This window comes from Parus major, chromosome Z (assembly GCF_001522545.3).
Source record: "Parus major isolate Abel chromosome Z, Parus_major1.1, whole genome shotgun sequence".
NCBI classification, from domain to species: domain Eukaryota; kingdom Metazoa; phylum Chordata; class Aves; order Passeriformes; family Paridae; genus Parus; species Parus major.
Genome location: NC_031799.1, coordinates 40,015,826 through 40,042,060, shown reverse-complemented (window position 1 = coordinate 40,042,060; position 26,235 = coordinate 40,015,826). Strand labels below are relative to the sequence as shown.

General features: G+C 40.0%; 1 protein-coding gene across 1 annotated transcript in view; it reads left to right on the top strand.

The window, feature by feature from the left end:
- Nucleotides 1–14,819: 14,819 nt before the first annotated feature.
- Nucleotides 14,820–26,235, top strand: part of LOC107198293 (hippocampus abundant transcript-like protein 1) — a 30,562-nt gene continuing 19,146 nt past the window's right edge. Inside the window, exon 1 of the mRNA XM_015615200.2 lies at nt 14,820–15,084. Within this exon, the coding sequence (XP_015470686.1) occupies nt 14,896–15,084 (189 nt within the window). The 5' untranslated portion in view covers nt 14,820–14,895. The remainder of the gene's footprint in view (nt 15,085–26,235) is intronic.

The following is a 26,235-nucleotide window of genomic DNA, read 5'->3' as shown; positions in this document are numbered from 1 at the left end:
TTAAAGGTGCAGAACTTAATATATAACATAAACCAGACGATTGGGGATACCAGTATCATAAAGTCACCCCAGGACATATACAAACTAAACACTAATAAAATTGAAATTTGTTTCCAAAACTGCTGTCAAAAAGTAAGAAATGACTGATATGCTGCAGCCAAAAAATTATCAGTAGTGTCAATCACTCTTGATGAAGATGTTGTGATTTTACATGTTTTTAATTCCAAGGGTGTGAAATATTGCCTTTAGTCAAAACAAAACAGCCTTTTTCTTCCAAAATTTAGACTTCAGATAGGTAAATCTTAGTATCAGGTATCACAAATATTTAATGTAGTGCACTGAGTAGGACCTGATGCTTTTAATTATCTTTCAAACTTTGTTGAATGTGCTGCTCTTCAAATTGCCACTACAGCTAATTATTTTCCATTTCCAGCATTGCCATTTTCTGGAATATAAATTATTTAATTGTTCCTTCTACCTGGACATGGGGAAAGTAACAGCCATGTCGTAATGTTGCAGTACTAAATCAGTGTGCCTGCTCTAGTGTTGTCCCAGAAGGCAGCTTCCCTTTTCTGGCACCAGCCCAAGAGATGTGGTGGTGGTGCCATTGTATGCAGAAGACAGGTGGTAGCAGCTGGTGACAATGACAGCCCAGGATTGGCGTGAAAAGGGCTGTCCCAGCCCAGTCTGGCAGGAGAGCTGCCAGGTGAAATACAGAAAGGAAGTGTAAGTGGGCAGGAGCTGCCCATGGAGGGTGGCTGCTTTGGACTGCAGTGAGGGAAGCCACCAGACCACAGCACAGTCCTGTCTCCTCACTCCTCTGTTACTGAGCTGTACAGTTGCCAGTAATCTACAGATAAGAAGGCACCAACCCCTGCCCTGTAGCGCTCCCACAATGAGGTCAAGCTCTCTAAATCCTCAGGAAAGAGACCTCTGTACTTTTCTTTCCCTGGGTGCCCTGGGGCTGAGCTGCTGGCATAAGCTCTAGTGAGGTAGTGGCCTTGTCAGAGTGGGTGGAATGCTCGTGGCAGCCAGCACACTACCCCCCAGATTGGTGTCTCTTGGTCCTTATGGAGGCATGTAATGGGCAGTTTTGGCATGAAACTGGGAGAGCCATGGGCTCAGCAGCAGGGGCTGCTGGCAGCATCATAGGGTGGTTGCTTCATTTAGTGGCTCTCCTGTCTTTGACAGCTGAAGCCCTAGACAGGAACTTGAGAGATCTTCTGCTCTCTTCTTTCTTTGCCACTCAGCCAAAGAGTGTTGCAACTTTCTGCAGAGATATCTACCTAAATATAAAGAAACATCTTTTCCCATGTCTCTACCTCTTATCTACTATCCTGTGATAGAAAGCATCATGGTCTTACAGGCTGCTAGAAGGTCTCTAGAGCTGTGGACAGAAGCAACTCTCCAGCATCCACATTAATTTTTCTTTCACAGATTGAAAAAAAGTTTTTAAACACAAATTTTCTGACTCAGTAAGCTATTTTTCCTGAACTGAGTTTCCCTGAAGGCCAGTAAATCTATTCTGCTGCAACCAATAAAGTAAAATAGTACGTAGCTATGGGATTCCTCATTCAAAAAAGACAGAAACTACCCTACAAACACCTTAGACATTTATTCTGGATGTGTGTATATACACATTTTGTGATGCAAGTGAAATTGAGTAATGGAAAAAGCAGGTGAATTTTTGGATACAAAACTAGATTTTGAACAAACCACAACACTAAATGCCTTAGTTTTGCTATAATTGTACTAAATGCACAATCTAAAAAAAACACTGTGCAAAAGAGACTTCTAGTTCATTCTAAGATGAAAGCACAGAGAAGAAAAAAATATTATGCTTAAGCAAAAGCTCAACTTCTTATTCACAAAGTAAACTAACAGCACAAACAAAAGTTTCATCAGAGCTGAATTATAGTGTAATGTATACATGAAATTGGAAGATATCTGGCAAGCACCATATAAATCAACATAATGTATCTCAGTGTTCAACAGTATCTAATAGCCCGTAATCCACTTTCCACTTACTACTGTCATTGAATTATCTGGAGAATTTTTTTTTAAGTTCAGCAAGAATGTTCAGAATTATATTAATGAACTCAATTATTTCACCTAAAGAACTTGGAAGAAAACAAATTGTCACTGTATATTCATTACGCTTTTTTTGGTTTCACACAGTAAATGACAGCACTCCTGACAGCTCCCAAGCTAGAAATCTATTTTGCTGGAAAAAAAGATAAAGTTTAAATAATGAGAGTCAGTGAGTCAAAAGTGAAGTAAAAATCCTCATGCTTTGTTGTTTTTTCTTTTCCTTCATCCTATAGTCTTCTCATTTGTCACACCTATTGTTTACACTTCTATCATAATCATTGACTAACTACAGGTTCAATATAAAGTCAGAAATTCCATTCTCAGAATCTGAACTAAATTAAAACTCATACTATGGAAAAGGAAGGGAGATATTAAATCACTTCCAAAACCAGAGTTTTGATAACTTTTAGGTAATTTTTAAAGGTGCCTGATTTTCCAATATCCCTCACCGGAGTTCTCAAAATTTGATATTAACACTAGATTACTCTTAATTTCCCTGCATTCCTATCCTTGCCTAGTTCTACCTCCCCTTTTTTTTTCCCTTCCTGTGGTTTTAAATTTCATTTGTCATCTTTTGTATTAAAAATTGTAGATAGAAATTATTTAGTACTAATCTTATTCAATTAAATTCATTAGAACAAGAATGACCCTTGAGATTCCTATCATCATTCTTAAAGTGAAAAATGCAAGGCATTCCTATAAATATTAATTAAATTGACATAGGAATTAAAGTGTTCTAAGCATAGCAACAACAAATATATAGTACAAGAATATTAATGTAAGTTTTCAAATAATCACAAACCAGATAACGTCAAAAATTAGTTTTGTCTTTTACTCTCAGTTTGTTTTCACTGGATTTTTGTTCATGCACTTTTTATTTTTGTTATTACTATATTTGATGAATTCTCATTTGAGAAACTTCTTTTAAAACTGAATAGTAACAAGAATCTAAGAACAATTATTAGAATAATTATTACTTACATATACTTATACATAGTATGGATTTCAGGAGAATTCAAATCCAGTCCTACCCAGCATCCCTGTGCTAACCAGTTCTCACAAAAAATTAATAAATAAACAAAACCTCAAACATTTCATAGATTATGGCACCAATGACATTACTAATGCCAAATTAAGACAATCTGTGCTAGTTTTTTTCTTCTGTAACTGCTGCATGGCAGCATATAAAATAGTAATGAAGTAGTGCTAGGGACAGAAAAGACCAAATTTCAGCCACTGATATCTATGAACAGTGGCAACACTTCCTAAACACTTCAATAATTTACTCAGATACAGATACAATTTGTGCTGAATGGAGGAATGGTCAAAATGGTCAAAAAAATCTACTAGTGAATTGAAAACAAAAGGACAATCTAACTTCACAGGATTATGTTGCCAATTTGAACAAATAAGAAGGAAAACAAATGCTTCTCCTCAAAACAGATGAGAAAATATTCTTCCTTTGAAACTATAACCCCATCTAGTGGGACTTCTTTTTAATAGCTGGTAGGATTTGATCTTTTCATTACTCTGAGTATTTTGTGTTAGTAAAGACTATCAAATGAAAGTGGGAGATTCCCAGGTTTTATCTACACTAGATTTCTCCCTGAAGAATTTTGTCTTTGCTGCTTGTATGATTACCTCATGAATTACAAAGGACTGACACAGGAAGAAAGCTGTCTAGTGTATATATTTTAGAGCGCACTTGGATGAGCTCTAAAAGAAACACTTTGGAAAAAACACAGTTTATGAGATATTTGATTGTAAGTAGAAAAGTACAATGCAGAAATAGTGTTGTTCAGTGGTCCTCGGAGTACCTCACTTGCATGAGTTTCCTTCAAAGTTGTCCTCCCTCACTGAAATTAATAAACCACAAGGGAACCCAAGAGCTTAAAAGAATGTAATTGTACTCTAGTGAATGTTTGGGACTAGGCTATGATGAATTTGAGCAAAACAGTAATGAATTCTTGCAGCATTCCCAACTAAATTGCAGTATGATCATATACCACTGGCTTTGTTCCCTGTCTTTAATGACACAGACGAATTGAAGAATAAGGACAGCTCATTGGTTCTAAGGTCTTCACACTGGGAAGCATGATGTATTGAGAAGGCAGAGAGTGAAGGGTGTTTCTGGTCCCTAACACTTATAGTTCATCACATTACTGTAACCTACAGCTCAGACTCAAGGCAGAAACCATGGAAAGTGCCTGCACTGCAGAACAAGCTGGCCCACCTCTTGTACACACTATTGTGCCATTGATAGAAGCCTTCCTGTTGTTTTATTGACAGCTCACTGAGTAAGGCTATCTTCATCAGCACCCTGCCAAGACAGAGCACCCTCACCAGCTGCAGGGATCACTTTCACAAACTCTGTTGACCAAAACAATATCATCTTCTGCATTCAAATGATTCTGTAACCTTTGGTATTTATTTGATCAGTAATTATGGTTATCAGCACTGACATACAATTTATCAACAATTTTCAAAAGAGCACATCCAATGAAACAAATGGGGCAGTTTTACTTTTTTCAGACCAACTGCTGCATACTTGGAAATTTGGTCAGACAGTGCAATTGTGGTTCCTGCTTCAAAGGCTCTGAGTCTGTAAGACTGTTAGGACTTAGAACTGAAGAGCAGATATGTAGAGCTACAACCAAACTCCCAGCTATCCTTGTTCAGAGACAGTGTATACTTACGCAAATAGCGGAAAGCACAATCACAGCAGAGGGATTCCTGACAAACTCCCCCACCCATGTGAAGCCAACAGCTCAGAAGACTTTGTTCTGGTTAACAGCTCTTTATTAAGAGCTTATTAAGAGTTAATATTATTTAGTATTATTATTTATTATTATTATTACATATTATTATTAAGGGTTTCATTCCATAAACATGTGTAATTATCTTTTAAACCACTTGTAGTTTTTTAACCAAAATATCCTGTAGAAATTACTTTAATGATTTAGTTACAATTTGCCTGGAAAAACACTTGCTTTTGTTGGTTTTGAACATGTTTCTTGATAATTCCAATTAATGCCTCCTTTTCCTGCCTAACAGAATATCAAGCAATTTTAGCACTTTCTCCGTGCTAGTCAGGATTTTAAAACTGCTATTGTAACCATCCCTTCCCTCTGTTACCTCTCATATACTAAAGCCATTCCCTGACTCTTTTGTTAATTACTACATTTTTGAGATGGGGATACATAAAGATAGCATAAAAGCTATCTTTAAAAATCATAAAGACTTAATGGATTCATGACGTACCGTAGTATTTTCATCTTCTTTCTCATCAGGCTACTTACTAATATTTTAGAAACATCTATTTCAATTTTCAAGCACTTCTGAGCATTCAGAATCACAGAATTGTAAGGATTGTAAGCGACCTTTGAAGGTCATTTAGTCCAACTGCCCTGTAAAGGCAGGGTAACCTTGAGAAGGTTACAGAGGAATATGTCCAAGTATTCCTTGGACTAGAATGTCTCTAGAGGGAGAATACAACCTTTTGGGCAGCTTGTTCCAAGTACTCTGCCAGATTGAATGTAAAGAATTTCTTCCTCATGTTGAGATAAAACTTGTGTTTTTGTCTAAGGCCATTGCTCCATGTCCTGTCACTGGACACTGCTAAAACTGGCACCATCCTCCTGACATCCTCTGAGATGTTTGTATGCATTAATGAGATGTCCTCTCAGTCTTCTGTAGACTAAAGAAGCCCAGCTCGTGCAGTCTCTTCTCATAACAGAGATGCTCCAGACCCTAAATCATCTTTGTAGCCTCCACTGGACTGTCTCCAGTGTCTCTGTGTCTCTCTTGTACTGATGAGCCCAGAACTAGACATGGCACTCCAGATGTGGTCTCATCAGGGACAAGCAGAGGGGCAGGATCACCTCCCTTGGCCTGCAGTAAGGAAAGAATTAATGACATTTGTAGTATATGTCTTAAACACTGGATTGTGAAACTTGTTGAAGAAAACAGTAGAAGTCCCTACAAAACATAAACAGCAAAATAGTTTCAGTTTTCCCTTTGTCTAGGTAGGACAGAAAGAGACACTTCACTGCAACTGTTCTACTCTTGTATGCTATATAACTGCCAGAGTAGACCTCAATGACCATTGAATTAAGACTTGAACATGAATGATAGCCAAAGCCATTTCTCCTCTCCCTTTCCTGCTAATGAGGAACTGAAAGCCACCTTGGTTTCTTGTGCAAATAAGATACTATATAAAAATTACCCAGGGAGTGAGCCAGGGTGTGGGTACCCAGCACCAGAAGAAGCTCAGGGCACTTAATGACTAATAGGATGATCTCACATCCATGGTGGTAACTATCTTCTACTTGGACTATCTCTCTCCTTCTTCCTCTCTCTCTCTTTTTGTTATACAACCAGTTTTGCCAAATAAAGCCTGTACTGTTGAACTGATGATTTTGCACATTTGGTCTCCTTTGCACCTTAATTTGGGCAGAGGACTTTAACTTCCATTGAATCATAACACCTGTCGGACACACTATTCCCGATGCACCCCAGGATACCCTTGGTCCTCCTAGCCATAAGGACACAGCCAGGTCATAGTCAAGTTGTGATCCACCAAGACTCCCAAGTTCCTTTCTGCAGAGCTGTTCCAAGTCCTTTTCCTGCAGATAGCCTTTTCTGCAGAGCTGTTCTCTTCTGCAGAGATGCTGGCACTTGGGGTTAATGCTCCCCAGGTACAGGACCCTACACTTGCCCTTGTTGAACCTCATCAGGTGTCTCTCCACCCAACACTCCAATCTAACTTGAGCATAACCTTGAGTTGCGCCACTTCCCCAGATTTGTATCATCAAACTTGCTGAGCATACACGCTACCCCCTTTTCCAGATTATTGATAAACAAGTTGGGTAATACGGGACTCAGTATTGATCCCAGGGGAGAACCACTGACTGCAGGTCTCCAACTGGACTGAATTCCACTGGTCACGATCTTCTGCGCTATGCCATTTAGCCAGTTCTTGATCCACCTCACTATCCATTTATCTAACCCACATTTTCTGATCTTACCTATGAGGATGTTGTGGGAGACACTGTAAAAACCTTTGCTGAAGCCATGGCAGACTACATCCACTGCTTTCCACTCGCCAACCCATCTGCCACGTCATCATAGGAGGCTATCATATTTGGTCAAGCATAATTTCCCCCTTGATGAATCCATTCAGTTCTTAGGTTCCTAATAATGCAACTATGAATTGGTATATTTATGACTATTCTGCAATATTTAAAAAAATAAAAAATAAGTACCCGAAAAATCTCACCTGAAAGCAAACCACACATACAGACATGTCAACTTCCAGTCTGCTAGAGTTCACTGGCTGTGCCCTTGCTGACTATAAGCTCATCTTACAGGACACCCCAAATGGCAGTAAACTGGCATGCACAGCCTCCTGGGATGGGATGGGATGGGATGGGATGGGATGGGATGGGATGGGATGGGATGGGATGAATCAGCAGCTCTGAAGCAGCACAGCTCACCCAGCTGCCATAGCACCATCATCTCACTCACCCACAAGGAGTTTCCCAGTGATAGCGAAATCAGCCAAATAGAAACTTTCTAACAGAGTTTTGAGTGCTAGAAAGCAAAAATTCTTTAGTGCAGCATGTTGCTCAACTGGGGGATCCTTCCTCCATTCAAGCAGAGATGAACAGAGATCTTATTATATACACTGATTATGTATTCATTAGATATCCTCACCTCCTTGACTTTATTTGACATAGTCACACCTGTTATTGGAAGTCCTTATATGATTCTCTGGGATCTGTCTTCAACATCCAGCATCCTTTTTAGGTGGCTGCTCCTCTACCCCCTGCTTTTAAGCACAGGATCTTTGCTTTGCATAATTTCTACTTTGTCACACTTACAGAGCTTAGCTGGCATCCTGCTAGCATTTGCATGACTTCTGTTTCCCTAAGTTACATCCTTTATTTATTTCTCCAAAGACAAGCAGTTGTGTTCTGAGTTCCTTGATAAGAGTAAAGGTTTTCCTGTCCTACTATTCTTAATGAGTGAGTAAAATGCTGTTCTACTGTTTGTGTCAGGAGGAGAGAGGTCAGTCTGACCTGGAGCTTGTGCTGCCCTTGCTTTATTCTCTCTGTTCCTGCTAGGATGTTTCACAGGTTGAAGGCAGCAATTTTATTTTAATCCCAGTGTAACACCATAAGATCTCTGAAACCAGAAGACTAAGATATTGCAAACAGTTTCCTGTATAAATGTAAAATCTGAATTTCAGGGGAGATTTCTCTCTCTTTTCTGTAATAAAATAAGAGGGAAGACATGTGATAAACAAGTGTCCAAACGCAGGTACTAAACTTCTGTAAACTCTTCCATGAATATTATACATGACATAACACAAATTAAATTTTAGAATCTTTGAAATAATAAAAATCATATTTCTTTCTATATATAAAGCAGTGTGCTCTACACAACAGCTACCAATTTCAACCTCCAAAAAATACTACTTTTAAGTTGAGAATATTTGAGCTGAATCTCCTTTTAACCTCACTCAAACAATTGCAGTGAATCCAGTGCAACTTTATGTCCCCATACACCTAGGCACATAGCTCCCACTGAACACCAAAGAAATTGGACATGCTCAGGCAGGCCATACTCAACTTCTTCAACTTGGCTATGACCACAGTTGTACTGTGTAAATCAGCTTTCCTCTCCTTCTTCGAAAAGTGCAAGGTCTGTAGACTTCTATTTCTTGTCTGCTCACTTATGTGGCTACATATATGTTAAATTTTTTCAGAAACCAAAACCATTCAATGCCTAAAACTAACGTTCTTCATGATTAACACACGTAAGAATGCAGGTTTTCATTGCAAAAACTCCAACCTTTTTAAAAGGTGCTCCAAATAAGGTCGGTAAAACCCCTTGACAAAGTAAGATAGCAGCAGCCAAATTTCCCAGCAGACAAGTTGCACAGCTGCTGAACTCCACTGCAAAAGGTCATGTTCATCTTGATCCTCTATACTTCTAAAAGTAGCTGGCAGCATGATTTCCTAACCAAGATGGCATTATCTCCCATACTATGAAAATGACAAATATGGAACTTCGGTGGTTTTGATGGATTGGGTGCTGTAGCAACTCCTTATCAGACATCATGTCTGGGGTATAGTGCCACAGAACACCTGCACTGGGAGTGACTGCTGGGGTCAGCTGCCAGGGCTCTGTAATGCCCAGAGACCACTGTGATGCTTGAGCTCCTTGACCTGGCTTGTGAGGGCATTGATGGAATGCAGAGCCCTGGGGTGCCCACTCTCAGGAGAGCAGTTCCTTCAGGAGTCAGCATTCTCACTGGATGTCCCTGGCAAGTCTGTGGCAGTGGATGCTGAAGACAGAACTGGAAATCCTTTTGGAGGATATGAATTTCCAGCCTCCCAGAAGACTGCCAAGCCTGTAGATGAAGGCTCTGTAGAGGAGCAGCTGGGCCTGGCCCAGGCAGAGGGCTCAGTGGAGCAAAGTTACCCTACAATGGCAGCTGGACATTCTGGAGAAGGAACTCCTGCTGCAGGAAGCCGAGGACCAGCTTGCCTCCCTAACATGGTCTTCAGTTCAATGACACACCCAGGAAGGTGAGTGCCAAGGACAAGATGGGATGGCATGGGAAAGGGGAATGAGCTTTTACTTCCTTGGGCCAGCTGCGGTGCCACATGGCTGTAGTCCCATCATCTCCTGTCCCAGTGGTCACCCCTATCAGGTCCCCAGCAGATATCTGCTGGTGGGAACTAGGCAAATATAAATCACAGAATCACAGAACAGTTGGAAATTACCTCTGGAGGTCATCTAGTCCAACTACCCTGAAAAGGCAGGGTCACCTAGAGAAGGTTACAGAAGTGTACAAGTGGATTTGGAATGTCTCTGGAGTGGGAGACTCAGTGACCTCTCTGGGCAGTCTATTCCAAGTACTCTTCCAGCCTCAATGTAAAGAACATGTAGAAGAACTCATCAAGAATTCCTCCTTCTCTCCTTTCCTATCTACCAAGTGAATACATTTTTCAACCTCAGGCAGCCAGAGCTGACAGGCCTGGAGGGGACAGAGGCCATCCAGAGCCTGCAGAAGGTGATGGAGCATGTTTAAGCCCATGTATCTAGTGAGCCAGGGGCCTTGGCTGAGGAGGAGGACTGGGAATGCAATATTGACAAAGAGCTGTCCTATGAGATGTCTGAAGAGAACTAAAAATGCCCGGTGTTCTTGAAGAGGTGTGGAGACTACAGCAAAAGCCAGGTATTCTGAGATGTGTTGGAAGGCCACAGTGGCCAAGATCTGTTTCTACATGAAGATTATGAGGGCACAGCAGCATTAGTAGAGAGTAAAAAGCACTGCAGAAGGCAAGGGCAACCCAAGTTCTTGTTAAAAGATCCTTTGGGGTGAAACACCACTGAATAGGTGGTGTTTGTAAATATACACATGTAGGGTTTATTACAGAATAGTTCGGTTGCAAAGGAAAACAGGTATGTAGCAGTTTTGGTTAGTATTATCTCTAGTAATATAACAACAAGGAAGCATTACAATATAAAAACAGAACAACATCACCCAAGGACATGCACAAGGGAAAGAGAAAGCACAAGAATGTAATGAACAAAAAAAAAGAGAGAGAGAGAGAGAGAGAAAACACAAGAGTGTGAAGCTCTCACCACCCATAGGCCCTTCAACAAGACTTGGTTGCTGAGCAATCTCAGTCAAAGTGGTGGTTGCAAAACTGATCTGTTGGGTGATGGGAGAAGTACCAAAGAACTCGTGGGGGAAAATCCCCAGGAAAATCTGCTGAACACAAAATCTATTTGGTTTACAGTCAGGTTCAGGTGGGAACACCCATGTGCCTAGGTACCTCCCCCAGGACAGGGAGTTTCACACTGGATGATGTCATTTTGTGGATCACTGGACACTTCGGGTGCCCTTGATACCTTCTGAGAAAACACAGCTGCCCAAGACAATGTAGGGTCCAAGACAATACAGCTGCCCATCGCCAGGGCAGCTGAGTCAATTATGGCCCATCAGCCATATGACCCTCAGGCCATGTCCCCAGTACTTGGGGAGGCAGAGGTGGGGGTGGTGGGAGAGGGAGGAAGGGAGGGGAAACAAAGGGGAGGTGCAGGGGGCAGTGGGGGGATGGCGGTTTGGGAGGACAATTTAGCATGACAAAAGGCACCACCCTGTCTCCATAGGATTATTTCCTATCTCACTCATAGCCGATCAGTCACTCTCTGCCTTATCACATCAGGGGTTAGCCACTACACAGTCAAAAGCTAAACTCTTCCATCTTCAAGCCGGGCTTCAACAAAACTCCCTGGTCTGCACAAATGGGGAATGTTTTGAGTCATTATCCAGGGGTCTCAGTTCAGTTCAGTGTCCCACAGAGAGGAAATAGCAACCATCACACAAAGGATGACTCAGACACATCCAAGAGACATGACACATGCCCAGACACATCCCAGATACATGCCCAGAATGGGCAGGCCTGGCCCAGGTGTCCCACAGAGTATCATTCAGCTCAGGCCAGCAGCACCATACACACCAATGCTGGCCATACACCACATCTACCACTCCTTGGCAAGAACCCTCAGTGCCAGCCAGCCCCCTGGCATTAATGCCCTGCCATGACAGCAGCAATGTTCAGGAGGGCACTCAGGACTATGTGCAGGGTGTTTGTTGGCACCTGTGGTCCATGAAAGCAGCAGTGCCTGGCTATGTGCTGTGCCAGAGCCTGGAGATGGATGCTCTGAGCACCAACAGTGCCTGTCTGAGAGAGCAGCACAGGGAGGCATGGCATCCAGCCATCCCAAGGGCATCCTTGGGATATTCTTGGCCATGATTTATTGAGATCAGCATATGATTCACCTTCAGATAATTTTGTTAATCCTGGACTTAGATCTTTTGCCCGGAAATATTTTCTTCAAACAGTGCTGCAGGTTGTTACACTTCACAAAACCTCACTAAACCATGTGAAAAAACATTAGATCTGGTTCATATTCTTACCATGAATATTTTGTCAATATTTTTTACTTTTTCTTCAATAAAATGGGCAACTTAACTTCATTAACTACAAAAAATGGATTGAAATAAAAAAAACTTGCAGGTATCTAAGCTGAGATAAAGTACAGTTTTAAATCTCAGAGAATATTTTTATTATCTCTAAGCAGCTGACTAGCTACTGTCAGATATAAGAATTCTCTCAAGAAGATATCTATAGTTTCTAGTATCTTTTTAAAGTAGAAATAGCTAACTTAGAAATCTACAAGCCAAATGACTAATTAGAATTCTTTTGCCCTATCTTCACTTACCAACACTTTCAGCTGACATTTCAAGTCATTTAAGTTCATTGTATTTTTACAACTCTTTATAGTTTTGATTAAGCTGAATAGCATTCTCTAATAAACTCTGTATCTTTGCTATTAATATCCCGTCCAGATATCTTAAAAATATTGCTAAGAATACTCTAAAAAGCAAAGAGTGCAGAAGTGAGAGGAACCGTGCTAGCGACATCACTTCATAAACTGAGTATTTATTCCTTTGTTTTGTTTCCACTTATTTGGATAACCAGTTCCTATATGTAGCTCAGCATGTCAACAAAATTGTTCTAACTTTAAATTCTGTATGCAACAAGGACATAAAGTAGTGGTCTGTTGAGCCCATATCCATAGCCATTACAGATGATAATTTGATATTGATTTGTATATGAAGTGATTTAAACACTTCAGTTTTATTACTTATATTTTATTATATATTATTTAAAAATATTTACATAAAATATATGTAAATATTTTAATGGTGAAATTTTCAAAATACAATGATGAATTAAAGTAATACATTTTACGTGAACTTCAAGTGGTAGACAGGTTTCTGGCTGATACATCAAGCTTAAATTCGTACCTTTCTGACTGAGGAATCTGAATAAAAAACATTCTCATCCTTTGGAAGCCTGTTAATTAAGAAAAACAAACAAAACAAACCATCAACAAAACCAAACACTGGAAACTGTACAGGATAAAGTCCCTTGCTTTCAAGTTAGTAGGAAAATGGTTAAGTCTTGAAAAGTGCAAAAATATTACAATATTTCATGGTGACTACTTTTGAAGAAATGAAACGTTTTGTAAGAGCTTCTAGGCTACTGGAACAAAAAAAAAGTGGAAAGCAACCATGAAATTCTATACAAATTGGCTTGGGCTGGCAAGGAAATGTAAGGAATATATATTAATCTGCTAATCCCTATATAATAAGGAATATAATTTGGCGTATCCATTTAGTTTACAGTAACCAGTGTTCCTCCTAAAATGGTGATGTCTTCAAACAAAATAGTGCTTTGAAAGACATTCATATAAATAAAATCTTTTACGTCAATGCACACTACTTCAATAGAAAAGCACGTTTGTTAAAATATTGGATAATGAAGCACAGAAGACCAATTTCACAATGCACTATATTTAGGAGATATATAGTTTGTTATACACTGACAAAACAGACATACAGTTAACAGTATTTTAAATTAATCTTTATTGTTCTAGCAAACTGAAAATTTTGATCCTTGTACTTAGCAGAGAACAGTTGAGGAACGAGTTGAGGAAAAGCAGCAGTTTGACTCCTGTAGCATATCCAGATGCAAGAATGTGGTACTTCATATCCTTCTGCAGGATATATGAGTTTCACGGTGCTGGCCATGCGGGGATGTATTGAGCTCCTGGGTTCAGAGCTTAGTCCAGATGGCTGACTGGTTGGCTGTATTGATGTTCCAGGGTCTGGCAGTAGCTACAACCTTCACTGTCAGCACCATGCTGCCTCAAAGCACCCTGTTTAACAGCGCACAGCTAGTGCATTGGAGATAACCAGTTCTGCTCCTAGTGATGAACCTAGGGCACTGCTAACAACAACCAGCTGGTCTTGCAGTACTTCAGTGAGAGAAAACTGAGCCTGCTGGATGAAAAAGTACCAAGGGCTTCAGAAAGGTTTACCTGAGACACACAGAATGCTAGTCTGGAGGACATTCACCTTGTGGATTAGCAGTGTGTGTCCAGCAGTGTTAAGAATAACAGAAGAACAATGACATCCTGGTTTGTATTAAAATTAGTGCAGCCATCAGGAATAGGACAGTGACCCTGTACTCAGCACTGGTAAGGCCGCACCTTGAATCCTGTGTCCAGTTCTGGGCCCAACAATTCAAGCATGTTGAGGTGATGGAGCATGTCCAGAGAAGAGCAACACAGCTGATGAAGAGTCTGGAGCACAAGTAATGGCTGAGGGAGGTGGGGGTGTTTAGCCTGGAGAAAAGGAGAATGAGACCTTATCACTCTAAATGATCACCTGACAGGAGGGCGTAGCCAGGTGGGGGTCGTCCTCTTTCCCTGGCAGGACAAGAGGACACAGGCTTATGTGTGCCGGTAAAGGTTTACATTAGGAAAGGTTGGACATTAGGAAGAATTCTTCACAGAAGGGGTGACTAGACATTGGAATGGGCTCCCAGGGACGCGGTGGAGTCAATAACCCTGAAGGTCTTTAAGGAAAGTGCGTGGCACTCAGTGCCATGGTCTAGGTAATAAGGTGGTGTTCGGTCGTAGGTTAGACTCGATGACCCCAGAAGCCCTTTCCAACCTCCACGACACCCGATTCCCGGAGGGAAGACTGCTACCACGCGCGCCCCACGCTGGAACCCGCCTCAGGGGTGGGGGCGGTTCGGGGCGAGGAGGGCGGGGCCGCGCAGTCACGTGAGCCCGGCGGAGGCGGCCGCTGCAGCCGCCGGCGGCCCGGCCCGGTCCGGCCGCTCCGGGAGCCGTCATGGTGTGAGCGACATGAGCCCCGAGCCGGAGCCGGAGCCGCCGCCAGCCCAGGACCGGGCGGCAAAGGAGGAGGAGGAGGAGCCGCCGCTGCCTCCGTTGTCGTCGTTGCAGCCGTCGTGGGAGGGCGGCGGCGGCGCCAGGTGGGGCGGCTGCATCATGCTGGTGAAGAGGATCGGCCTGACGGCGCGCGGCTGTGGTATGGTGAGTGCCGGATGGCTGCGGGGGCTCCGTGGAGGTGGCGGCGGCGGCGGCTGCGTGCGGATCCTACCAGCCCTGAGGGCGGCCGTGCGTTGCGGGCTGGGCCGGGCTGCCCGTGGGTATCAGTGCCTGGCCCGCCCGTGAGGGGTTGCTCCTCCTCAGCTGCCCGCCGAGATGTTTCCTGGAGTGTCCTGCCCCGGGTGCCGTAGGGAAGTTGGGGTGCGGCGGGTTCTTCGGGTCGGCCCTGCCCTGCCCTGCCCGTCCCTGACAACCCCGGTATGTTCGAGTTTGTCCGAGGCGGAGTAACCTGAGTAACCGCACCTGTGAGCAGGTGGCTGTAAATAAGTTTTATTTTAAACTATATGAATCCTAGGTGCCAGGAGGGTAAAACTTAAGTTTTCCTTAGGAGCTCTTGGAGGTGCTCCTTGTTGAACCTAACCCACGGGGTTACCGTATGCGGTTTTTATAAGTTGCTCTGCTTTCTGTTTCATCTGTTCACAGTAAGCAGTGGGATCGTGTTGTGCAAAAAAAGGAGCTGGAAGGGAGTGAGTGATCCGTGCGCTCGCTCGCTGCAGTTACTTTTATAAATGTGGTAGCGGTGCGTAATTGCTTTCTGCAGAAAAAGTCTTAATCCTTTCACTCAGTACGTCAGTGTGCTCAGAAGGTGCCTTAAAACCAGATCAGAGGTCGCATCCCTTGAGCTTTCTGCGGTAGATGACAGGTGACTTGTTTCAGGCAGGATACTGGCTGAGGCGGTATAACCCATCCTGTGTTGTTCGAGTTAGCCCGGAGGTCAAGATGGAGTAGAACAACCCATGGAAGACACAAAGTAATGAAATGGTTGATCCTGGCACTGACAATTTTTGAAGGGGTACAGGTGCAAAACAAGGCAATGCCTTACTGTGCTGAATCTTTTTTGGCAAGTTGAAATCACATTTTTTTTTTTTTTTTTTGTGTCTGAATTGCATGGTGGTAGTAAATTTTCTTGCGGTATATTTATCTTCATGTGTACCTGAATAATTTAATATTAGTTTACTCACAAAATTGGGTATGCTGAAAGCACTGCATATGCCAAAAGTTCTAAAACAATGGTAGGTTTGTGTCAGGGAGCCAGCATCTCCTTTGTGTGTTACATGTCCACCCACAGATAAGCATCTCTGTTATCAGAGGTAGTGTTTTATGTGAAGGTGAAGAAGTATTTTTAGCTGAACATTAGCAGTGTAGCATTAATGTGATATCATGGCTAGAGATGAAGAATATTAAAAAAAAAAATCTTGAAACCATTTGTTTGATGCACATACATTCTTTCTACCTTACTTGTATTTGATGAAGATTTTAAGGTACTTTAAAGATGTAGAAAAATGTTGTTCTATGGAATTAATTAGTGAAGTAATTTTTTTATGTAAGTTAATTCCAAAATGTCTGCTTCACACTTCTTATAGCGTATCACTTCCATATTTGAGCCTTTTGGTTGTCCTTTAGAAGTGGTTATGCCCTCCAAAATGCAGATTGGATGGACTCTTCAGCTGATATCTGCTGTATGGTAGAATTACTGTTCCAAGTTCGTGTATGGCAGTTCCCATTAAAGGGTCTAGTGTATGTGGGATGCAGTAACCCAATCTGAAGTCAGACTACAAAAACATCTCTGAAGGAGTTTTGAAAAGTTAATGTTTTAGTTAAGAAACAGAAGGTTTCAGTTTTATCAACTCAGAAGTTATGGTGAAAGATACAGAGGATTGATCTCATTATACAGAAGAAAAACAGTTGAATTTTTTGATGTATGAACAGAGGCTAGGAAATGGAAGGTATATGTAGGGAAATTTAAAGAGAAATCAAAAAACTGTTTTCTTTCTCTAATTTTGAAAAGTAAAACTCAAATGAAAATTAAATCCATAACTGACAAAGGTGCTAACCTGTTTTTTTTATTAATAGATGTAATGTTTGGTAAAGTTGGATCAAGTGTTAAAAAAGTGCTTTGAAGTACTTAATATATGCCGTTCTATGAGTTTGAAAATTTAGCTTCAAAGTGACATAAATGCTTAATTTTGTAAAATGATCTGAGGTTTATGTTTCTGAGTTTATTTTTTTGTCCCTTCCCTCTTAGTCATGGCCTTGGAGGACTTTGTATTCCTTGGAAGCATCTCGTACAAGACAGAATGGCATGGGGCTCTAGCCTTATCTCATAAGTGCAGTTATATCATGTTAGGGTCTGCATCTGTTCCTGACTGAACAGTCTGTTTTGTAATTGCAGTTCCTGCACCTCCCTGTGATTCTCACGTGGTTGTCATAATGCTACAACTCTCTCTGCCTAGACTTTATTGAAAGAGCTTATTCATAATAAAATATGAGGGGCCAGATCATAGCTTTAGCTGTAGTTGCAGAGATCTGTTTGATATCAGTGGGATACCCCTGACATTTGGAAGAGAAAGGTTGTTGCTTGGACTGCTGCTGAATAAATAAATGCAGAAGTGAAATTTTTGTGAGCTGCTTCTTTGGTCTGCAAAGAATGTCTTAATTTTTCATTTTTATTTTTACTCTTTCCTCACATCAGATCAGTAAGACAAAGTGGAAGAGTATAACCAAGTCTGTCAGGTTGTGCAAGGCTTTCTCTTTTTACCCCTCCAGCTTGGATATAAGAAGATTCTGGTTTTTGATGTAGCTGTAACTAACTTCACCTTGTTGAATGCATTGGCTTCACTGAATCAAAGAGCTGAAATACAAATGCTAAACAAATGACTTCTTATGAATAGGATTACTGCCTCAAAATTAATAAGAACAATAGTATGTTTAACTGAATTCCAGTGGAATGAAATAATTTTTCTTGGCTGTATTACTGTCACATAAGTGCGCCTCAGAAATTTAAGTAAATGATACCATGGGACATTTTGTTAGCTGTTGTGCAATCTTGTTACATCTGAATGCATGAATATGAATACTGGTAGTAAAAACGTAGCATGGCATTCAGAATATTTGCACTATGCACTTCATTTCTGTGCAACCTATTGTAGGTAAAATGTCACACTAAGGAACGTTTTCAGCAAAATACAGTGTCATACTGTCTAATTCAAGTGCTTTTGTGGGAGAAGTCCTGAATAGAGAATGGAATTAATCAGATGTTAGTTTAATGTTTTTGGACACTCTAAAATACCTCAGCTATTATGAAGCCAAAGACGTTTGTATATTTCGGAAAGATAATAGAAACATTCTGAGCTGTAGATCTTGGAAGTTTAATAGCCTTTATTATTTAAACTATTCTACACAGTGAAGCACCACTGTATGTACCCAAAAATTACATGTTCTTGTCCTCAGTGTTAGGATTTTTCTTTTTTATACTCCATAAAGAATACAGCACAGTAAAACTAAGACTGCGTGATTTACTGTGATGAGACTTTAGTGAAACAGGTCAGGTTAGTGAATTCAGTAAGCTGGTTTTTTAAATTTCTTGCTTTTAGAATTTAAATTGTACTGCTGGTGGTAAAAACATTGTTCATTTGTTAATTTGGGTGTTTAATCCTTTGTGTTTCCTCTCTACACAGGGTATTTTTACTGTTAAATCTGAATAATTACAGATGAACAGTATTGCCTTCTCAAGACTGCCAATGTCATCCTGAATCTTCCCATCCTGTTAAACTGACATTAAGTCTGAACTGTTAGCAGGAATGTTCAGCTGCTCTGTTTAGAAGCAAATCACTCTGGTTTATATTTTTGCTGAGAGGGCACTTCTGCTGTTACAAATCTACTTTCACTGATGCCCCGGGTTCTATCAGTGTGGATGATGTTGTGTTCCAAAAGACTGTGATGGATTAGCATTTTAAGAAACAAAGAGAGACAGAGACATACTATAGACTAGGGCAGTAAAAACTTAAATTATCAAGTCATAACTATGTAATTAGTTATGAAGATCCAAACCTAGCCTACTGGACAAGGAGGTGTAGTAACTATCTGCCCCATGGAGAAGCATGTATTAACTAAGCAGCCAGGGATTTTTAGAGGAGTTTCTCAGTGTTCTACGTATTTCTAAGTTTTACAAGGAAAACTTAGATAAATTGGCTTCCAACTTGCTGTAGTGTAATATGCTGCTTATATATTATTTCTATATTAAGTAGTTTAATTAAGTAGTGAGTTACTGTACAGACTGGTGCTTTCAGAATGTAGCAGGATATATGACATTGTTTTCTTGGCTTGTCTTCCTACCTCAGTGGCTTCAGTCATGAAGACTGAACCAGAAATGGTCTTCATGCTTTGCATGCCTTAGAAGATGCCTGCTTCTAAACTTGTCCAGTCTATGCTTAAACAGGAATGTGTTCCCAGCAGGAAATACAATATGGCAAGACATTTTAGACCTCAAGAATAGATTGTGTGAAGTGCCACTTATTTTCTTGTGTTTTAGTATAAGGAGGTAGTGGCAAATTTTTCTTAATACCCTTCATGTTATTCCCTATTCAATGAATCCTATTTGTATCTTTCTGCAGATATTTTTATTGTGGTTTTGAGGAAGCTGCTTCAGCATTCCTCTGTACCTTTGGTAGTGTTATTTTTATTTCTGTGGGCCTCTTGTGCTTCTGTATGCAACAATGCGTATTGCTTAAAGCTTCTGTATGAAACAGTCATGGGATAAGAAGAGGATCTTTATGTAGAGCTAATAAAAATGGTCAGAACTTCAGAAGAAGAGGATTAGTAAGGCAGGCACATCACATGTTAATGCAGTAATATAGTGATAATCTTTTTCCTAATAGGAAAAGTTCTTTTGAATGTGCTTTAGTAAGCCACTGCTGAATGCTAGACTAATTTTTTTCATTTAACTCTTTCCAGGATCACATTCCTGTGTTGTAGTCATCCTATATGTGGAATTAAAATTATTTCTTCTTGTTTGCTTAATGTATATTTAAATTTATATACATTAATTTCAATCTACTGTTTAATTTGTTCTACAGATTCCATGGACTTTTGTTGTTCTTTACTGTTGCCCTGTAACTCTTCCAAAGTGAGTTGTGTTTTGTCATCAATGAACTTTGTCATTTCACTTTCATCCTTTTTTACAGCTCACTTCTGAATGTGTTAAACAACATAGGTACTAGGACAGAGGAGTAGGAGTCATCTGGTAATGTTGCTGTGCTGCATGAACAGATTGCAGTGGGTTTATTTGTTTAAGTTGTCCTGGGGGTTATTTTTGTGTGTGTTTTGGGGGCTTTTTTGGGTAGGTTAATATTTTATTTTTTTTTTTTTGTGTGTATGTGTGTGTGGGTTGGTTTGTTTGTTTACTTTCATTTCAGTTCCTGTGAGGAGTTTGCTTGCTTTAAGAGCCTTTAGTGAACATCTTTGAGTATGTTTACTGAATTTTCAGAAGGGTTATTGATGTGATTTTCCTTCTCTGTACATTTGCTTTGGAGAGCACCAGGAACTTTTTAAGGCTCAATTTCTCCTTGCAAAATTTTCAGGCTTTTCATTTTGAATGAATTGTTGTTCTGATACTCTAGGCCTGGGCAATATGATTCAGCCTAGCTTTCTGTTGAGAAAGTATCATGATCTTCCAGTCCAGATACAGATCTGCTTAAGGTGTTTGTTTAGCAACTGAAATACAAGTTTGGACAATGTATAATCTGAATTAGTTATGGTTTATATTGCAGCTCACAAAGCATATGTAAAATGCTGTACTGGAGAGGAAAGCACTTTCACTTGTGTTCTAAGTATTTTTACACTGAATTTTTGCCAGTTCCAATAAACAGCCTTCGTGGTCAGCAGCTGGAGTTAAGATGGATCCAAAATGCTTCTGTTTGAAAATTAGAATAGTCACTAGAAAGAGATAAAAATGCAGTATCCCCAGAGAGCTACCTGGGTAATATGTGTGGAAGAAAGAGAATGTTGCAGAGAGATGGATTTGTGGTATGATACTTGTGCAAGAATAAGCTATAATGATTAAATAGTCTTGTAGTGAAACATACCAGGAACAGTTGGCATTTGAAATCGTTGTATTTGTATGGTTGTATTTTTTTGGAAACTAATGAAATAGTGAAGAAAATGAAACTATGAACTAATGAAATAGTGAAGATAAATGTGTAAAGGGAATGAATTTTATAATTTGTCATGAACTTCAAGATCTGAATGATTCATGCATGAAAGCATGTTTCTTGGAGCATCAGTGTACTGATTCTGTTAATTCAGTTCTTTTTTTTCTTGGAATATCAGAGTTGACGTAGTGGACTGCAGTGCAGGTGGCATAAAAAATTATTTTTAATCAGTTAATTTTTGCAGGGGAAAATTTTTCTGTAGGCACTTAAAATAAGAAGTAATAAAATTCATACAAATTCATTTTAATGTTGTTTTACATGTAGGACAGTGAGTGCTCTTTGCAAAGGTATGTCTGCACTGCAAGTAGAACAAGGAACTAGCAGGCTCTCCTAAGATACCCTAGTGTCTGGTGGGAAGGAATTTCCCACAGAATGGTATAGGGGGACAAAGGCGAGTTCCTGTGGTTTGTCAGTTCAGAGGGTTCATTTTGAGTTTGGTTGTTATCTGCCTGAAAGATAATAGGATTATGTGACTGGAAAGGTACTTTAGGGAGATACCTTCCTCTTCAGGACAGGATCAGCTGTGAGGCCTGTGCAGGTTGCCTAGGGCTGTTCCAGTAGATTATTGAAACAAACCATGTCCTGCTCTGCTGCTTCACCCTTATGGGACGAAAAAAAGCCTGCTGTATTTATCCAATTGAATCTTTTGCTAGATTTGCCTATCAGGACTGTGTGGCCCTCATCAAAATAGGAAAATTTAGAAAAGGTGCTCTGGAGGACTTGAGGATTTAAACAGTGAGAAGTGATTTTGTTCTCAAAAAAGCATATTTAAAGAAATAAACAGTTAGGCATGCTTGATGTTAAGGTGCTTTTTCAGGCATTCAAACAATTTTAATTATTACATTATAGATTTGAATTAATAGATAAATAGTTACCTAAGAACTGTATGAATAAGAAATACTGCCTGCTCTTGGTTTGCTCTGCAGACCTGGGACTGGCTATAAGATTGCATTTTGCTGTGGAATATTTTAGGGTGAAGTGTACTAGCTGTTCTTCAGAATGTCTTGGATAAGGTATTCTTATTAATACTAGAATGTGTTTCCCTCCTTCTTTTCTATGAGTGATTATTACCAGCTGGATTTATCATTTGACATTCTTTCTTGGATTTATTAATATTCAACAGCTGTTTCGCTTTAAAAAAAAATAAAAATCTACTGCCTCACAGTAGTTACCCCAGTTTTTTTCCTTCGAATTAACTTCTGGATTTATTCTGACTCCAAGAAAGGCAGAAGAAAAAATGTGGGTTGTTTTGTTTTGTTTTGTTTTGTTTTAAGGACTGGGCAGTGAAAAGAGGCATTGAAGGAGCAAAAGTATAAAACTGGGGATGTAAAAATAACAGATGTTTTGCTAGAATTCTTAGGACTTCAGATTTTACAATGATGGCCTCAAACTTGTATTGTTATGTGTTTGAGATTAAGTAATGTTTTACTCATTAATGATTGTGCAAGTATAAAACCTTGACAAACAGCTGCATTTGAAGACAGTTACAAGGTTGATACATAGTTTCTCAGCCCACACACAGGTCTGTCACATGAAGATGATCCATGTGAGTAGGACATAAGCCCATAACAATTTTAAGGCTTTCCTGAGGGCACTTATTTATGGCACTTCCACTTTTGAGGGCAGTGAATGAGGCAAGCAACTTGTATGTTGACCATATCTGCACTATTTCTGAAATCCTTTTAAAATCTTTTTAATCATAAGGAATTTGGTAAGTTGTTCCCATATTGTTTATTCAAGAAGCCTAAAAGTCCTTGTGTTTCAAGGTTTATAAACATTTTTTGCATACTCAAAGTAATTTGTGTAAATTGCATGGAGTTTTGTTGCAGGATATTTTCTTAATGCAGAAATGAAACTTGCCCAGTAGTTCTGATACAGCTTTATGATAAAGGCAAGTGTGAAGTGTTTTTGGAAGACTCCTTGATTTTGAGCCAAGTAAAGGGTTTTCATTGCTTTTTTTATTCTCTGGACCAGGCTGTATACATGATCAATCATAAATTATTTTTTTTCTTAAAAAATAGGTGATGCTTGATTAGAAATTGGAAGCTTCTGTGATGGAATTTTTGGGAAGTACAGTAAAGATGAACATTCAGAATTAACTGTCTTTATCAGTCCATATGATAATGTCAGTGAGCTGTCCTGGTTTCATGATCTCTGTTTTCCAAAGCAGCCTTTAGCACAAGATTTTTAATTAATCTAGGGATTTAGGACATTGTAAAGAAAACTGAAAATCGTCAACTACAGTCAGTGTGGATCACAGATTGGTAGTGTTAGTATATTTGACATAGAATGCTTCAAACCTGTCTTATTTTTAACAGGTACATGTTCCATTCAAGATCTGAATTCTAGTTTTCCAGGTCGTGATATAAATGCAAAAGGGTGTGGTGTTTTCTGGTTCTTTTAGTAGTTCAGTGCAGCTAACTTTAAGCTGCATGATACTGCCAGAAATTATTTGCAGACTATTTTAATCTCCATGCATGTCTTTGAGTATGTATGTACATCATCTTTCTGCTAAACCATATAAATCTCAGATCAAATTTGTGTGTAATAAAAACATTATTAACAAAACTACAAAACTTCATTTTTTATGGCATTAGAAATGTTTGCTAAATGCAGACCAGATATTTATGATGCAGCAACACACTTAGTGATATAAAGTTATGAGGGAGGTAGGGGAAGGTCTGGGGAGTCCCTTACTTACTCTACTGTAAAATCTACTTTTTTTTCAGAGGAAACTGCTGTGGAAGGAGTCTTCAGATTTCCGTATAATTAGTGTTAAGTGCTAGTCTGACCAACAGACATATTGGCAAAAAAAAAAAAATCAATGAAATTGTTATTCTATTATCTTGTATAGAAGTACTTACAGGGTTCTTATATGAAGGAGGTTTTTTTTGGTGTTTTTTTTTTTTTTTTTTTTTTTTTTTTTTACTCCCATAGCCTTTGGAATCCTTGCTATTTCTAAATTAAAACTTGCATGGTAATGTACAGAGAAATGTTAATAATACTTGAGAGTTATTAGCCTTCCAGAGATGATCTTTGATCTATGATACTATATTTTTTCCCAGGAGAAATAGAACTTCAAATCTTCATGCTTTGAAGCAAGCTGCAATGTAGGAAATTAATTTAATCTTATAGCTAGGATACACTGTTGCTACAGGTTTTGATAAACTGGCAGATTTAAAAATTCTTACCGATCTATGCATTTACTGTTTAAACAATAGGAATTTCTTCACTTTTTTTTCTATAGACAGCTTAAATGAATCTTGTAGTGCAAGGATTTTCAAAACATGTGATTTCTACCAATCTGGGTGAAAGTTTTTTAAGCAGGGGAGAAACACCAAAGGTGTCTGTACTCTACCTTCATCCTAGGCTGACTTCTTTTGTGTTCAGTGTAAGATCCTGAGTTTCATGGTCACCCTACTTTCCACTTGCTGAAATGAATCAGGTTGGTATTTATCACTGGATAGTGTCCCTTCAGCAGAATTCTGCATTATTAAATTGCACTCTTCTGTTGGAGTGCAATGGTGGATTGGCTGGAAACACTGAAAAAAATCTTTTGCAGGACAGTTGTTAGGAGATGGGCAAAACCACAAAAACTATGTAAAAGTTACTATGCCAAGGGGTAGTCAGAAATGAAAACATTACTGAATGCTTTTGGTTGGAAGGAACCTTGAAAATAATGTAATTTCTTCACCAGTGGAGAAGATTCCACCCACTAGATAAGTTGCTCAGGGCCTCATCTATGTAGCCTTTAACACTTCCAAGTGTGGAATGTCCACAACTTCTCTAGGCAACTTGATGCAGTGCCTCACTACTTACTAAGTAAGGACTTTCTTCCTAATACCTAATCTAAATCTCTCCTTTTTTTCATTTAAAAGCACTCCCCTTCTCGTATCATATTCTGCCCACGTAAAAAGTCGCTCTTCCTTTTTTAAAAGTCATTCTTTTCCAAAAGACCCCTTCAAGCAGTGAGAGGCCACAGAGGTCTCCCTGGAGCCTTCTCTTCTCTTCTTGGAGCCTGAACAACTCCAGCGCTCCCAGCCTGTCTTCATAGGAGAGATGTTCCAGCCTTCTGATAACTTAATGGTCTCCTCTGGACCCACTTTAATAGGTTCATGTCCTTCCTGTGCTGATGGCTCCAGAGCTGGACACAGTGTTGCAGATGAGGTGTCCTGAGGACAGAATAGAGGGTCAAAAATCTCCTCCCTTCACTTGCTGGTGACTCCTCATTTAATGCAGCCCAGGATGTGACTGGTCTTCTAGGATGTGAGTGCACATTGCTGTCTGATGTCCAACTTTTCATCCACAAGAACCCCCAAGTCCTTCTCAGGGCTGTTCTTTTCTCCTGTCTGTGTTCATGTCTGGATTGCCCTGACCCAGGTGCAGCTCCTTGCACCCAGACCTGTTAGACTTCTTGAGATACTAGTGGGCCTAATTCTCAAGCTTGTCCCCTTCTCTGTGGATGGCAGCCTGCCCTTCCATTGTGTCAGCTGTACTGCACAGCTTTGTGTCATCTGCAGTCTTGTTGAAGCTGCACTCAATTTCTCTGCCTGTGTCATCAGTGAAGACACTGAAGAACACTGGTCCCAGATTAGAGCCCTGAGGGACACCAGCCTCCACCTGGACACAGAGCCATTGAGCACAACTCTCTGGGTGCATCCATCCAGCCAGTTCTTTATCCACTAAATAGTTCACACTTCAAATCCATATATTTCCTCTCTGGAGATAAGGGTGTCAAATGGAGTCGTGTTGAAGTCTTTAGGGAAGTCCATCTAAATTGTATCTGTCAGTCCCCCCTTGTCAACCATTGCTCTCACTGCGGTGAGGGCCACTAGATTGTACAGCACATCTGCTTAAATCTCTTTTGGGAAGAAAGCAAGCAAGCAGCAGTTCTTGTTAAATATGCCTTTCCCAAGGGTTCTGCCCATTTCATTAATCTCATCTGGGATCAAATCCTTTGATCTTGAATGGCAGCAGTTTCACAGAATCATGAGCACTTTGATAGTTTGCTAATTCTTTCTGGAATTACTTGTTGACCAGTAGAATAGTTTCTCAGTCAGCAGTCTGTATTTGCAGACACAAGTAT